This window comes from Dipodomys merriami, unplaced genomic scaffold, assembly GCF_024711535.1.
Source record: "Dipodomys merriami isolate MVZ:Mamm:240054 unplaced genomic scaffold, mDipMer1.0.p SCAF_128, whole genome shotgun sequence".
Lineage (NCBI taxonomy): Eukaryota > Metazoa > Chordata > Mammalia > Rodentia > Heteromyidae > Dipodomys > Dipodomys merriami.
Window position 1 is genome coordinate 2,070,956 of NW_027202582.1, and position 15,101 is coordinate 2,086,056.

General features: G+C 52.6%; 1 protein-coding gene across 3 annotated transcripts in view; it reads left to right on the top strand.

The window, feature by feature from the left end:
* LOC138824307 (N-terminal kinase-like protein) overlaps nt 1-15,101 on the top strand; it is a 17,033-nt gene continuing 1,932 nt past the window's right edge. For all 3 annotated transcript variants that reach the window (XM_070018108.1, XM_070018111.1, XM_070018110.1), the window contains exons 1-11: nt 1-175; nt 520-660; nt 828-1,177; nt 1,817-1,907; nt 2,000-2,155; nt 9,049-9,207; nt 9,865-9,972; nt 10,523-10,636; nt 13,705-13,860; nt 14,348-14,536; nt 14,810-14,885. In XM_070018108.1, the coding sequence (XP_069874209.1) occupies nt 65-175; nt 520-660; nt 828-1,177; nt 1,817-1,907; nt 2,000-2,155; nt 9,049-9,207; nt 9,865-9,972; nt 10,523-10,636; nt 13,705-13,860; nt 14,348-14,536; nt 14,810-14,885 (1,651 nt within the window). In that variant the 5' untranslated portion in view covers nt 1-64. The remainder of the gene's footprint in view (nt 176-519; nt 661-827; nt 1,178-1,816; nt 1,908-1,999; nt 2,156-9,048; nt 9,208-9,864; nt 9,973-10,522; nt 10,637-13,704; nt 13,861-14,347; nt 14,537-14,809; nt 14,886-15,101) is intronic.

Consider the following 15,101-nt stretch of genomic DNA (forward strand, 5'->3'; position numbering starts at 1 on the left):
CCCGGCTCGGGCTGCCGGAGGACCCGGAGCTGAGGCGCCCGAGCCCGCCGCGGCGGCCGGGACGATGTGGTTCTTTGCGCGGGACCCCGTCCGGGACTTCCCGTTCGAGCTCAGCCCGGAGCCCCCCGAGGGCAGCTCACCAGGGCCCTGGGTCCTGCACCGAGGCCGCAAGAAGGTGAGGTTTGGCGCCGCTCCACAGGCCGCGGCCGACCTCGGCCTTGCCTAGTCCGCGTCGCCGGCCCCGCCGCGTCGCGCCTGGCCTGACGTGGCGACCGGGGCTCCGGGGCAACGGGCCGGGGAGGGGGCGGGCACTGCCGACGTGGCGGGAGGAAGGATTGAGGGACGGAAGGGCCGGCAGACCTGGGGTCACGTGCGCCCGGTTATGCTCCTAAGGGCTGACCTGGGAAGGGGCCGGCGGGCGGCCCGTTCCTTCCGCTTGGATGGGGGGCCGGTGAGACCCAGGCCCGGTCGAGAGGACGATCTGATCCCAAGCCCCTCTGCCGCCCTGTCCTCCCCCAGGCCACAGGCAGCCCGGTGTCCATCTTCGTGTATGACGTGAAGCCCGGCTCCGAGGAGCAGACCCAGGTGGCCAAAGCTGCCTTCAAGCGCCTCAAAACGCTCAGGCATCCCAACATCCTGGCCTACATCGATGGGCTGGAGGTATCTGCTTGCCAGACTGCCCATCTCTCGTCTCTCACCTCCTGCCTCTCAGCCTGTCTCTGTCCATCTATGGATCTCAGCACCCCCATTTGGTTTCTGCTTCACTATCTCCCTCCCTCCTTCCTCGTGTCCTCATCCCTGCCCTGATACCCCATCTCCTTCCCCAGACAGAAAAGTGCCTCCATGTAGTGACAGAGGCTGTGACCCCCCTGGGAATGTACCTCAAGGCCCGGGTGGAAGCTGGTGGCCTGAAGGAGCAGGAGCTGTCCTGGGGGCTGCACCAGATCGTGAAAGCACTCAGCTTCCTGGTCAACGACTGCAACCTCATTCACAACAATGTCTGCATGGCTGCCGTGTTCGTGGACCGAGCGGGCGAGTGGAAGCTTGGGGGCCTGGACTACATGTACTCAGCCCAAGGCAATGGTGGGGGACCCCCACGCAAGGGAATCCCTGAGCTTGAGCAGTATGATCCCCCAGAACTGGCTGACAGCAGTGGCAGAGCCGTCAGAGAGAAGTGGTGGGTGTTCGGGAGGTTCCTGCATCATTGTACCCCTATACTAGCTGGCACTTTCCTGCTCCCCCTTCCTGCCTGGCTGGGGAGGGAACAGGGTTTTAGGAGAGGGGCCTTTTCCCGAGTTCTCACAGCTGTAGGGCAGAGTGGATGCAGGTCTCAGGGTTAGATGGTTCTGAATATTGAAAGCCTTTTGACCAGGGATACATGTCCTTGTTTCTCTTATCCTTAGTTCCTTTTTTTGTTGTTGTTGTTTTTGTTTTTGTTGTGGTACGGTGGCTTGAACTCAGGGCCTGGGTGCTGTGCTGTTCCTTAACTTTTTCCCTCAAGACTAGTGCTCTACCTTTTTTGAGTCACAGCTCTATGTCTGGCTTTTGGTGGTTAATTGGAGATAAAGAGTCTCGTGGACTTTCCTGCCTGGGCTGGCTTCGAACCACTATTCTCAGATTTCATCTTCCTGAGTAGCATGGATTACAGGCATGAGCCACACCAGTGCCTGGCTCACCCTGTTAAATGGGATGAAGGAAACCAGTTGCTTCGGGCTGACGGGTTAGCTGCAGGCCTGCCGTGTAGCTGCAGGCTGCCTGGTTGGAGACTGGCACTTGTAGGTGTGGGTCCCTGAGTAGGTGGGGGTTATTGCCACAGGTCAGCAGACATGTGGCGCTTGGGCTGCCTCATCTGGGAAGTCTTCAATGGGCCCTTACCTCGGGCAGCTGCCCTCCGCAACCCTGGGAAGGTAAGCATTCAGTCCCTAATCGCTCCACCCCATGCTTTTCCTGCCATCTTCCTCCCTCCATCTTTTCCCTGATACTGAGCCTTCCCTTACAGATCCCCAAATCCCTGGTACCCCATTACTGTGAGTTGGTGGGAGCCAACCCCAAGGTGCGTCCCAATCCGGCCCGCTTTCTGCAGAATTGCCGGGCCCCCAATGGCTTCATGAACAACCGCTTTGTGGAGACCAACCTCTTCCTGGAAGAGATTCAGGTGAGTGCCCCCACTCACTTGGGCTTCGCCCTGCATTCCTTGTCTCTGTGCCCCATCCCACTTTTCAGGGACCTTCTGAAGACAAACATGAACTGTGCAGTTAGGCCTTTTAGGTACAAACCTGGCTCAGCCCTGATAACAGTGCCAGCTTCATAGGAGAACAGAGAGGAGACCAAGAGTTTAAAGCACATTGCTTAGTTCCCCGCTGTCTGTGGGGATTGGGTCCTGGACTCCTGAGAAAACCAAAGCCACAGAGGTTCAGGTTTCTCATATAACATGGCGGAGTATTTGCGTATGACCTACATCCTCCTATGGTCTTTATTTTGTGGTAGGGATCAAAGCAGGAGACCTGTGCTTTTTTTTTTTTTTTAAGTCCTGTAGTCTTTAAATGGTGTCTGGATGAATTATAAAACCTGTGTAAACAGTAATTAAACTGTATTGTTTAGGAATAATGACATGAAGAATATGTTTGTTTGTTTTTTGTCAGTTGTGGGGCTTGAACTCTGGGCTTGGGCACTGTCCCTGAGCTCTTCAGCTCAAGGTGAGCGCTCTACCCCTTGAGCCACAGCGCCACTTCCGGTTTTCTAGTGGTTTATTGGAGATAAGAGTCTCACAGACTTTCCTGCCTGGGCTGGTTTTAAACCGCAATCCTCAGATCTCAGCCTCCTGAATAGCTAGGATTACAGGCGTGAGACACCGGCGCCTGGCTGAAGAATATGTTTATGAAAGATCAGTATAGCTACATTATGTGTGTGTGTGTGTGTGTGTGTGTCTGTGTGTCTGTGTGTCTGTGTGTCGTGGGGCTTGAACTCTGGGCCTGGCATTGTCCCTGAGCTCTTCAGCTCAAGGTGAGAGCTCTACCACTTGAGCCACTGCGCCACTCATGGACTTTCCCACCCAGACTGGCTTTGAATGGCGATCCTCAGATTTCAGCCTCCTGAGTAGCTAGGATTGCAGGTATGAGTCACTGGTGCCCAGCTCTTCTGGCATTTTTATTTTATTTTAGTTTTTTGGTCGGTCATGTTGCCTGAACTCTGGGCCTGAGCACTGTCCCTCAGCTATTTAGCTCAAGGCTAGCACTCTACCACTTGAGCCACAGCGCCATTTCCGGCTTTTTCTGCTTATGTGGTGCTGAAGAATAGAACCCAGGGCCTCATGCATGCAAGGCTAGCACTCTATCTCTGAGCCACCTTCTCAGCCCATTGCTCTGCAGAGCTGGGCACACAGCAGGTGCTTAGTGACTGCCCCATCACTCTAGAACTCCACACAGCATCCTGGCTCTGGTCTTCTAACTGGTCTAAGGCATAGACAGGAGAATCAGACCTGCGCCTGCCCTTAAGTACCTAGGAAGAAGTGAACAGGCTAGATCCCTAAGTTTGGGAATTTTTCCTTTGGGAGAGAGACAGCAGACGTGTCAATGACAAACCTGTGCTCTCTGGGTTAGGATGGAGGGAAAATGGGGTGGGGTGTCCCAGGAAGCACTCTCGGAAAGCTGGGATTTAAGCCAGGGTCTGAAAGTTGGAGCCAGGGGATAATAACGAGGAAGAATGACCAGCACATGGGAAGATGGGGAGATGGCACCCCCTGTTACACCTCTGTAAGGGGAGAGTCGCAGCATCTGCTAGCTTCTAGTGGTGGGGAACAAAGGAGGGCGTGCTGCCTGCTCACCACTCCACCCAGCGTGTGTGTGTGGAGAACACAGCGAGGTGGCAGCTAATCGGGATTGGGGCAGAAGAGTGACAGGCACTTCCACAGACCTCCAAGGAACTGAACTGGGGCCATCTTGGCTAGAGTCGGGCCAGAGCTAGTGGACAGTGGAGCGGCATTGAGAAGAAGCTGCTTGGAACTGAGCCTGCTGCCTGCTGGCCAGTGTGGGGGCAGCAGGAAGTTTGTTACATGAAGTTTTCTCATGCCTGGCCTTTCCTTTAGAAGGTGTCCACAGGGAATGGGCTATTTTTGGCTGGCCCCCAGTAGGATGTGGGAGGACAGTGTGCAGGGCCTCCCTCCCGGTGTTGAGTGGCACTGCGGGATGGCGCAGCTGGAGCTGCCCGTGTCGCCATGAGTGCGCCTTCGTCTCTGTCCTTGGTCTCTCTTGTCTTCCACTCCCCAACTCTGCCTTCCACACTGAGCTGAGCTGCTTGAAGGCAACCCAACTATTTTTCTTTTTCTTTTCTTCTTTTTTTTTTTCTGTCCATTGTAGGGCTTGAACTCTGGGCCTGAGCGCTGTCCTTCAGCTCTTCAGCTCAAGGCAAGTGCTCTACCACTTGAGCCACAGCACCACTTCCAGTTTTCTGAGCATTTTATTGGAGATAAGAGTTTTACAGATGTTCCTGCCCAGGCTGGCTTTGAATTGCGAACCTCAGATCTCAGTCTCTTGAGTTGCTAGGATTATAGGCATGAGATAATCCCTCGCTCCCCTTCCAGTATTTGAGTGGATAATTGGAGATAAGAGTCTCACAGGGACTTTTCTGCCCTAGTCGCCTTCAAACTGCAATCCTCAGATCTCAGCCTCCTAAGTAGCTAGGATTTTAGCATTAGCCACTGGGAGCCCAGTTAACACTTTACCACTTGAGCCACAGCACACTTCTGGCTTTTTCTGTTTATGTGGTACTGAGGAATCAAACTCAGGGCTTCATACATGCTAGGCAAGCACTCTACCACTAAGCTACATTCCCAGCCCCATCCCAACTATTTCCTTCTTTTCTTTTTTTTTTTTGTCTATCATGGGGCTTGAACTCTGGGCCTCGGTGCTGTACCTGAGCTCTTCAGCAAAAGGCTAGCACTCTACCACTTGAGCCACAGCACCATTAACGGTTTCCTGAGTGCTTTATTGGAGATAAGAGTTTCACAGAGTTTCCTGCCTGGGCTGGCTTTGAACCATGATCCTCAGATCTCAGCCTCCTGAGTAGCTAGGATTACAGGTGTGAGCCACCTGTGCTCGGCTCATTCCAACTATTTCTTTTTTTTTTTTTGGGGGGGGGGGTCTGGTCATGGGGCCTGAACTCTGGGCCTGGGCGCTGTCCCTCAGCTCTTCAGCTCAAGGCTAGCACTCTACCACTGGAGCCAAAGCACCACTTCCGGCTTTTTTATTTTTGCTTATGTGGTGCTGAGGAATTGAACCCAGGGCCTCATGCTTGCAAGGCATGCACTCTACCGCTGAGCCACCTTCCCAGCCCCTCCAACTATTTATTATCCCTAGCCAGAGGTCACTTTCTTTTCCTAAGCAGCAGTGGTGGGGATGGGAGTACGCCAGATGCACAGGGACTCTGGAATAAGTACTACACAGACCCCCTTTTTTTTTTTTTTTTGCTGATCCTGGGGCTTGAACTCAGGGTCTGGGCATTGTCCCTGAGCTTTTTCACTCAAGGCTAGCACTCTACTGCTTTGAGCCACCGTGCCTCTTCTGGTTTTCTGGGGGTTAATTGGAGAAAAGGGTCTCACAGACTTTCCTGCCCAGGATGGCTCTGAACTATGAAATTCAGATCTCAGCCTCCTGAGTAGCTAGGATTATAGGCGTGATAAGCCACCAGCACTGGGTCCATTTTTTTATTTATATTTTTTGGTGATACTTTGAAATCAGGGCTTTGTGTTTGCTGGGCAGGTAATCTACCAGTTGAGCCACAGCTCCTCTTCTCGGGTTTTGCTGTTAATTGGAGATACAAGTCTCCAGACTTTCCTGCCTGGGCTGGCTTCAAACTATGATCCTCAGGTCTCAGCCTTCTGGGTAGCTAGGCCACCAGTGCCTGGCCTTTTTTTTTTTTTTTAATTTTGGTCGGTCGTGGGGCTTGAACTCTGGGCTTAGGCACTGTCCCTGCACTCTTCAGCTCAAGGCGAGCTCTCTACCGCTTGAGCCACAGCACCGTTTCCAGTTTTCTAGTGGTTTATTGGAGATAAGTCTTTGAACTGCGATCCTCAGATCTCAGACTCTTGAGTAGCTAGGATTACAGGGGTAAGCCACCGGGGCCCAGCATGCCTGGTCTTTATTGATTAATGTATTTTTTAATTAAGTTTTTTATAGTGAAAATACTGTACTGAGGGGTTACATTTACATGAGCAAGTTAATGAGTACATTTCTTATCCAGCATTGTTGCCTCCTCTTTGCTTTTCCCCTACTCTGCCTTCCCTCCCACTTTCTCAGTTACCCCCCCCCCCACCTCCCATGATTAATGTATTGATGGAAACTGGGTCATATTCTATAGCTTAGGCTGGCCTTGAGTTCCGAATCCTCTTGTGTGAGCCTCTTGAATTTCTACCATTATGTGCAGCATTTGGCCCTTCTTGTGTTTGGCGACAGAATCCTCACAGTCTTACCAGGCGTATGGCCCAGGCTGGCCTGGGATTCACTAGGTCACCCTGGTACTTTCTGGCCACTTTTGACTGGTGACCTCGATCCTCAGTCTCCTCCCTTATAAACTTGGGAGCAACAACATCCCTTTGAAGGGTACAGTACAGCAGAGGTGCCCTGGCCACTTCTTAGGTGTGTGTTTGCCAGTCCTGGGGCTTAAACTCAGGGCCTAGGCACTGTTCCTGAGTTTCTTTTTTTGCTACGCAAGCACTCTACCACTAAGCCATGTTCCCAGCCCCACCCTTACTTTTTTGGTGTGCCCTGGGGCTTGAACTCCTCCAGGATACTGTCCTTAAGCTTTTTTGCCTAAGACTAGTGCTCTTCAACTTGAGCCACTTCTGCTTTTTTTTTTTTTTTTGGGTCCAGTCGTGGGGCCTGAACTCTGGGCCTGGGCGCTGTCCCTCAGCTCTTCAGCTCAAGGCTAGTGCTCTACCACTTGAGCCACAGCGCCACTTCTGGCTTTTTTTTTTCTTTTTGCTTATGTGGTGCTGGGGAATCGAACCCAGGGCCTCATGTATGCAAGGCAAGCGCTCTATCACTGAGCCACCTTCCCAGCCCCCCTGCTTTTTTTTTTTTTTTTTTTTTGTAGTTAATTGGAGTTAAGAGTTTCATGAACTTCCTGCCTGGGCTGGTTTTGAACTGTGATTCTCAAATCAGCCTCCTGAGTAGCTAGGATTACAGGTGTAAGCTATGGATGCCTAGCACACTTACACACTTAGTTCTTTTTTTTTTTTTTTTTTTTTTTTGCCGGTTGTGCGGCCTGAACTCTGGGCCTGGGTGCTGTCCCTCAGCTCTTCAGCTCAAGGCTAGCCCTCTACCTTGATCCACACTGCCACTTCCAGCTTTTTCTGCTTATGTGGCGCTGAGGAATCGAACCCAAGGCCTCATGCATTCAAGACAAGCACTCTACCACTAAGTCACATCCCCAGCCCCACCCTTAGTTCTTTGAGCCTCAGTTTCTTCAAGTGGGTTGTGAGCTTCTGTAGAGGTGATGCTGATAAAGGGTCTGGTTCCGGTATGAGTATTCTTCTGGTAGAGATGAAATAGTGGACAGCTAGATGCAAGTGGCTCACACCTTTAATTCTATTCAGGAGGCTGAGATCCTAAGGGTCAAAGTTGGATGCCAGTCTAGTCAGAAAAGTCTTCTAGGCTCTGTCTCCAATTAACAGAAAAAAGCTGAGCTGGAGGCCTGTCTCAAGTGGTAAGAGCACCAGCTGTGAATAGAAAAAGCCAAGTGAGAGTTTAAGGTTCTAAAGTGAACACCCAGTACCAGCAAAAACAAACCCCAAAACATGGTTGCTGATAGGCTCTTGGTGTTGTGCCAGGCACTGTGTTGGCAACTTTTTTGGTGGGATCTTGGAACTTGAACTCAGGGCCTGGGCACTGTCCCTGAGCTCTTTTTGCTCAAGGCTAGTGCTCAACCACTTTGAGCCACAGCTCCACTTCCAGTTTTCTGGTGATTAATTGGAGATAAGAGTCTCAGGAGCCGGGCGCCAGTGGCTCACGCCTGTAATCCTAACTACTCAGGAGGCTGAGATCTGAGTATCACCGTTCAAAGCCAGCCATGGCAGGAAAGTCCTTGAGACTCTTATCTCCAATAAACAACTAGAAAACTGGAAGTGGCATTGTGGCTCAAACAGTAGAGCACTCGCCTTGAGCTGAAGAGTGCAGGGACAGCGCCCAAGCCCAGAGTTCAAACTCATGACCGACCATAAAAAAAAAAAAGAAGAGTCTCATGGGCTTTCCTGCCCCGGCTGGCTTCAAACGGCAATCCTGAGTAGCTAGGATTACAGGCTTGAGCTACCTGCATCAAACAACATTTTTTTTACCATCATGGGGCTTGAACCCTGGGCCTCATATTTTCCCTTTGTCCACTCAAGGCTGGCACTCTACTACTGGAGCCATACCTTTACTTTGAGCTTTTTGCTGGTTAATTGGACCCTTTGTCTTTGTCCTCACATCTCAGCCTCCTCAGTGGCTAGGGTTACAGCATGACCAACCAGCACCTGGCTATTTTTTTTTTTTGTTTGCTTTGCAAGAGGGACTAAAAATGTATCCCAAGCTGACCCCAATTTTTTTTTTTTTTTTTTGTCAGTCGTGGGGCTTGAACTCTGGGCCTGGGCACTGTCCCTCAGCTCTTCAGCTCAAGGCAAGCGCTCTACCACTTGAGCCACAGCGCCACTTCTGGTTTTCTGGTGGTTAATTGGAGATAAGTCTCATGGCCTTTCCTGCCCAGGCTGGCTTTGAACCATGAACCTCAGATCTCAGCCTCCTGAGTAGCTAGGATTACAGACATGAACCACCAGTTCCCGTTCCAAATATAAGATATCACATTTGCCCCCTCTCCTTCTCCTTTCATTGTTCCGGCTCATGTGCATTTTCTGGCTGAAGCCTCAGAGGGGGAAGAATTACTATGAAGAAGAGCACTTGCCCAAGGTCACAAGAGGCTAAGGAGGAGAGCTAGTCTTTGAACCCAGGTAGTTAGGCTCTGGGTCTTCACTCCTACTTCTTCCGGCTGGGTTGGACCTCTGTCCTTTTCTCTCCTCAGATCAAAGAGCCATCCGAAAAGCAAAAGTTTTTCCAAGAGCTGAGCAAAAGCCTGGACTCCTTCCCTGAGGATTTCTGCCGGCACAAGGTGCTGCCCCAGCTGCTGACTGCCTTTGAATTTGGCAGTGCTGGGGCCGTGGTCCTCACGCCCCTCTTCAAGGTCAGTGGGGTCAGGGACCCCTGTGAGAGAGACCTGAAAGGCCTGGAGTCTCAGGAACTGGGGAGCAGAGAGCTGGTGTAGCATCTGGGATGCCAAAGAGAGGGATGTAGGTGGGGACAGCCCTGCCAGGACAAGCTAACGCTCACCTAGGAGGAGCTTCCTGCCGCTTTCCTGGTGGCTTAGGGCCACCTAATCAGCTCTGCAGCTCTTGCACTTGGAGACAGTAGCTAAGATGACAGGTGTCAGCCACTGGTGCCCAGCCTACCCTTCCTCTTGACTACTCAGCTGTTGACTTCTGGGGCTGGATTCTCCCTGCTTCCTTAGTCCTGGCCACCCTTACTCAGGCACCTGCCCTTCCCATCCTGCGCATTCCAGGGGACTCTTTTTCCTTGAAGGGACTCAAGGGAAGGGACAGCCATTCAATCCCATTTAGTTGGATCCCCAGAAACTGGGGGCACAATTCTGTGCGCATGTTCTACAGGTGCCTGTATTTATTGGGATGGTCACAGAGCTTTCCGCAGCCTCCCGAGAGGCCCAGAAAGGCTAAGGCCCAGTGTGGGCACAGGAGGCTGCAGAGGAAACACTACCGCTTCCCCACCCTGGGAAGCCTCCTGCTGCCATGGATGTGGTTGAGCCCCTTCCTGCTCCTCCCCTCAGGTGGGCAAGTTCCTCAGTGCCGAGGAGTATCAGCAGAAGATCATCCCGGTGGTGGTCAAGATGTTCTCATCCACCGACCGCGCCATGCGCATCCGCCTCCTCCAACAGGTGAGAGCCTTGGCTGGGCCCTTCGCTGGCTATGGCGGATGCGCCTGCCTCATCTCCAGCTCTAGGCAGGTGACGAGAGCGCCCGCCCTGCCTACACTGAGATCCTTTGTCCTGAACTCTGCAGAGGGAAGTATCAGGCCAGACTCTCAGAGGTGGAGCCTGTGACAGAGCGCATTGCCCAGGCTATAGGGCTCAGAGTCCCCAGTTTTTGGCTCTGTCCCTGTGACCCTCTAGGCTAGGATGCATCTCTTCTGCTGGGAGCATCAGATTCTTGGGTCTAGAGAGTCAGGGGGCCCTTGTGAGACAGAAGGAACAGGTACCAATCCCAGTACCAATCCCTGTCCAACTACCAAACCCACGAGCCCTCCTAAGGCCAAACACATGGACCAGATAGCTGCCCTGGCCAGCCAGCGTCTGCATAATAGGAAAACGAAAGCCAGGGTGGCCCTGTGTTGGGGGGTACTGGGGGGGGAAAGCAGGGAGCAGGGTGGGGCGTGGCAGGGGGAGAGGATTAGATATGTATGTTCTCATACCCTGCCCTTGGCCACAGATGGAGCAGTTCATCCAATACCTCGATGAGCCAACCGTCAACACCCAGGTCTTTCCGCATGTGGTGCATGGCTTCCTGGACACCAATCCTGCCATCCGGGAGCAGACGGTCAAGGTGGGTGTGGCCAGGCTAGGAGTGACCATGCTGGTTTTCTAGGGTGTGGAGAGGGCTCTCCAGGACATAGACTGGGTTCAGCCTGTGGGTCTGAAGCTGTGGGAGGGGCTGTGTGTGTATGCATGTGTGCTGGTCCAGGCCATGTCCCACCTGTAGCCAGCAGTGTTGCAGTGGGCGCGTGGCCTGCGGGCTTTGAGCGTTATTCACTGAACACCTCTCTGCTCTTCCTGTGGCTCATGCTGGGACACAAGGCAGCCCAAGACCCCTGTCCTCAAGCAGCACAGAGTGGGCCTGGCAGTTGAGAAACAGAGTTAGGAAATGCGTATTATTAGAGAATGAGAGGCTGATGGAGAATGGGAAGAAGAGGGTTTGCAGCTTTGAAGATGGAACTCCTTTCAAAAGGTACCCTTTGTACTGATTTTTAAAAAAATGTGTGGGGGTAGAGCACTCACCTTGAGCTGAAGAGCTGAGGGACAGCGACCAAGCCCAGAGTTCAGGCCCTACAAACAACCAAAAAAAAAAAAAAAATGGGGCTGGGAAGGTTGCTCAGTGGTAGAGCGCTTGCCTTGCATACATGAGGCCCTGGGTTCGATTCCCCAGCACCACATAAGCCAAAAGAACAAAAGCTGGAAGTGTCGCTGTGGCTCAAGTGGTAGAGCGCTAGCCTTGAGCTGAAGAGCTGAGGGACAGCACCCAGGCCCAGAGTTCAGGCCCCATGACAAATGCCCAAAGGTTCCGCACATTGTTACCTTTTTCTGAGAGGACTGAGGTGCGTGCAGAGTTCCAGAAAGGTTGAGCCCAAGCTCAACCAATCTCTGCTTGACAGCCAGGTGGAAATGTCTAGCTGGCCGTGGGTTGTGCATGTGTGGAATTTAGGGAAGAAATCTGGGCTAGGAATGAATGTTGGAGCTGTGTTCATTTTCTGCTGCTGGAACAAAATGGAGGCAAGATATGCTTTGGTCTCAGGCATGACCATTTGGTTCCATTGCTTCTGGGCCTCTGGTGAGGCACAGGGAGAGTGGGGAGCAGAGCGGCTCACCTCTTGGTTGGTGAGAAGCAGAAAATAGGGCTAGTGCCTGGGACAAGATACAGCTCCCAGGTGCACCAATTAACACCCCCCCCCCTCGCCAAGTGCTCACACCTCCCATAACCTGTGGAATTATGAGCCCAAGAATGGATTAACCCATTGATGAGGTCCGATTGTTTTTTGTTGTTTTTTTTTTGGCTGGACGTGGGGCCCAAACTCTGGGCCTGGGCGCTGTCCCTCAGCTCTTTAGCTCAAGGCTAGAGCTCCACCACTTGAGCCACAGTGCCACTTCTGGCTTTTCTGCTTATATGGTGTTGAGGGATCGAACCCAGGGCCTCATGCATGCAAGGCAAGCACTCTAGCCACCTTCCCAGCCCTGATTTTTATTTTTATTTTTTGCCATTCCTAGGGCTTGATCTCAGGGCCTGGGCGCTGTCTCTGCGCTCTTCAGCTCAAAGCGAGCACTCTACCACTTGAGCCACAGCGCCACTTCCGGTTTTCTAGTGGTTTATTGGAGATAAGAATCTCATGGACTTTCCTGTCCGGGCTGGCTTTGAACCGAGATCCTCATATCTCAGCCTGAGTAGCTAGGATTACAGGCGTGAGCCACTGGCGCCTGGCTGGCCCTGACTTCTTTTGCTCCAGGCTAGTGCTGTGCCATTTGAGCCATAGCACCACTTCCTTTTTTTTCTTTTTGCTTAAGGCTGGCACTCTGTCACTGCCACTTGAGACATGCCTCCCCTGGTAGCTTTTTGCTGGTTGATAGGAGGTAAGAGTCTTTGGGATTTATCTGCCTGGGATGGCTCCTGAGATCCTCAGATCTCAGCCTTTTGAGAAATTAGGATTACAGACATGAGCTACAAGCAACCAATTGTTATGATCTAATAATTTTCCCAAACTACAATCTCTCAGCATGGCTGCATTGGGGACCAAGCCTTCACTTGAGCCTTTGGGGTATTCCAGATTGAAAGCATGTCAGGAGCATGTAAAACCGTGAAATAGGTGCTGTCACTCAGGGCACTATTGTTAAATATTATAGGCGCTCAGCACAGAGTGTGGGCACAGTGGCTCATGACTATAATTCTAGCGACTTGGGAGGCTTGCAGTTTGAGGCCATCTTGGGGGAAAAGTTCCTGAGACCCCATTTCAACAATAAGCTAAGTGTAGTGGTGTGCACCTGTCATCCCCTCATCCCCTTGTACAGTAGAAACCATAAATAAGAGGATGGCAGTCCAGGCTTGCCTGGGCTTAAAAAGCAAGACTGTCTGAAAAATAACCAAAGCAAAAATGGCTGGAGGCTTGGCTCAGGTAGTAGAGTGCCTGTTCGGCAAGCACAAGGCCCTGAGTTCAAACCCCAGTACCAACAAAAAATAACAACTAAATAATGAAAGAAGTCAAGCTGGGTGCCATTGGCTTACGCCTATAATTCTAGCAACTTAGGAGGCTGAGATCTGAGGATTGTGGTTGGAAGTCAGCCAGGTGAAAAAAAAAATTCTGGGTCTCTTATTTCCAAGTAACCAGCAAAGGTGTTCTAGACTAGAAGCATAGCTCAAGTGGTAAATTGACAATTGTGAGTGGGGAAAACAACAACAACAAAAACTCAGCTAAGATCTCAGCAAAATGGGTGGCCAATGAGGTCAGAGGACCATGAACCACTGTGCACTGGAAGAGCAGAAGCGAAAGTGCTAAGGCGGAGAGAGAATGAGGGGTAGTCACAGTTGCAGAAGGGTCAAGCGTGCTGACGACCGAGAATTGGCCATTAAGTGTAGCAATGAAGAGGTCAACAGTGACCTCTGCCTGGGCCTGTTGGGTAGACTGAGCAGAGAGGAGAAATCCAGCCAGCAGTGTGATCATGCCTCTGAGACCTTACTGTAAATGGGGGGCAGAGAAGTGGAGGATCCCCTTCCCCAACTTGCCGAATGAGGCAGGTCGTAGCCTGGTGGGTTTGGCAGGGCTGTGGCAGGGCTGCCAGAGGCCTCCCCTCTCCCAGGCATCCCTTCTTGCTGTGTCTGCAGTACTCACTGTCCTCCTCACTCCACAGTCCATGCTGCTTTTGGCCCCAAAGCTTAACGAGACCAACCTCAATGTGGAGCTGATGAAGCACTTTGCCCGGCTGCAGGCCAAGGATGATCAGGGCCCCATCCGCTGCAACACAACCGTCTGCCTAGGCAAAATTGGCTCTTACCTCAGCGCCAGCGTGAGTGTCCTGAGTTGCTGCCACAGGACCGAGGCTTCCTCTGGGGCCAGGAATCCTGTGTGTGGAGGCTCTCCTCCTGGTCTCCCAGGCCTGGCACAGGCCTGAGCTCTTGGACACGGTGGGCTGCACCCGTAGCAGGTGGATCTGCAGTCTGAGCCCAGATTTGCTTGACCCCAAGACTGTTTCCCCTGTTTGTAAACTGGGCTTATACCAGGCCCAGGAGATCTATAGGCCTGGCCCCAGGTAGCTGCTGCTCAGGCCCTGAGGTCCTGAGACAGCCTGAACAGAGAGCCCAGTAAGTAGTCTGGGAGAAGCCCAGATCCAGGGGTTTGAGTTAATTCTCATTTACGCACAAGTGGTGTAAATTCACAATGTTAGACTTAGGGGGTCCCGTGACGGTCCATTCAAGGACATTCGATCAGGAGGTTCTGGGTATAACGTTGACCCTGTGCTTAGTTCTCTTCCTTTTCTCCCCTCCTTGTTCCAGACTAGACACAGAGTCCTCACCTCTGCCTTCAGCCGGGCCACTAAGGACCCCTTTCCACCGTCCCGGGTTGCAGGGGTCCTGGGCTTTGCTGCTACCCACAACCTCTACTCAATGAGTGACTGTGCCCACAAGATCCTGCCTGTGCTCTGTGGCCTCACTGTGGATCCTGAAAAATCTGTGCGGGACCAGGTAAGGCTGGGCCCTGGGCTGAGGCTCTAGGGTCTGTCTGTCCAGACCCTTGTCGGCCTGGGGTTCTCAGGAACCCTGGAGGCTGGGGATGTGGCTTAGTGGTAGAGTGCTTGCCTAGCATGCATGAAGTCCTGGGTTCGATTCCTCAGTCCCACATACACAGAAAAAGCCAGAAGTGGCGCTGTGGCTCAAGTGGTAGAGTGCTAGCCTTGAGCAAGGAAAAGCTCAGGGACAGCGCCCAGGCCCTAAGTTCAGCTCCTTGCTACCCCACAGGCCTTCAAGGCCATTCGAAGCTTTCTGTCCAAACTGGAGTCCGTGTCAGAAGACCCCACCCAGCTGGCAGAAGTGGGTGAGTGCCCCAGGCTGGTGTTCCCTCTCCCCACTGCCACATGCTTGACTGTCACCTGCTGTGTCCCACCTCCACTGCGGTGACTGAAAGCCAGAAACACGTCAGTGAGCTGGGAGGGCTGTGGGGAGCTCCGGCAGAGGGCGCTGGCGGAGGTCATGCTTTCACATCCCCCACAGGGCCTCTGGTGCCCATACCTGCCTCTGTCTCCCACACTGT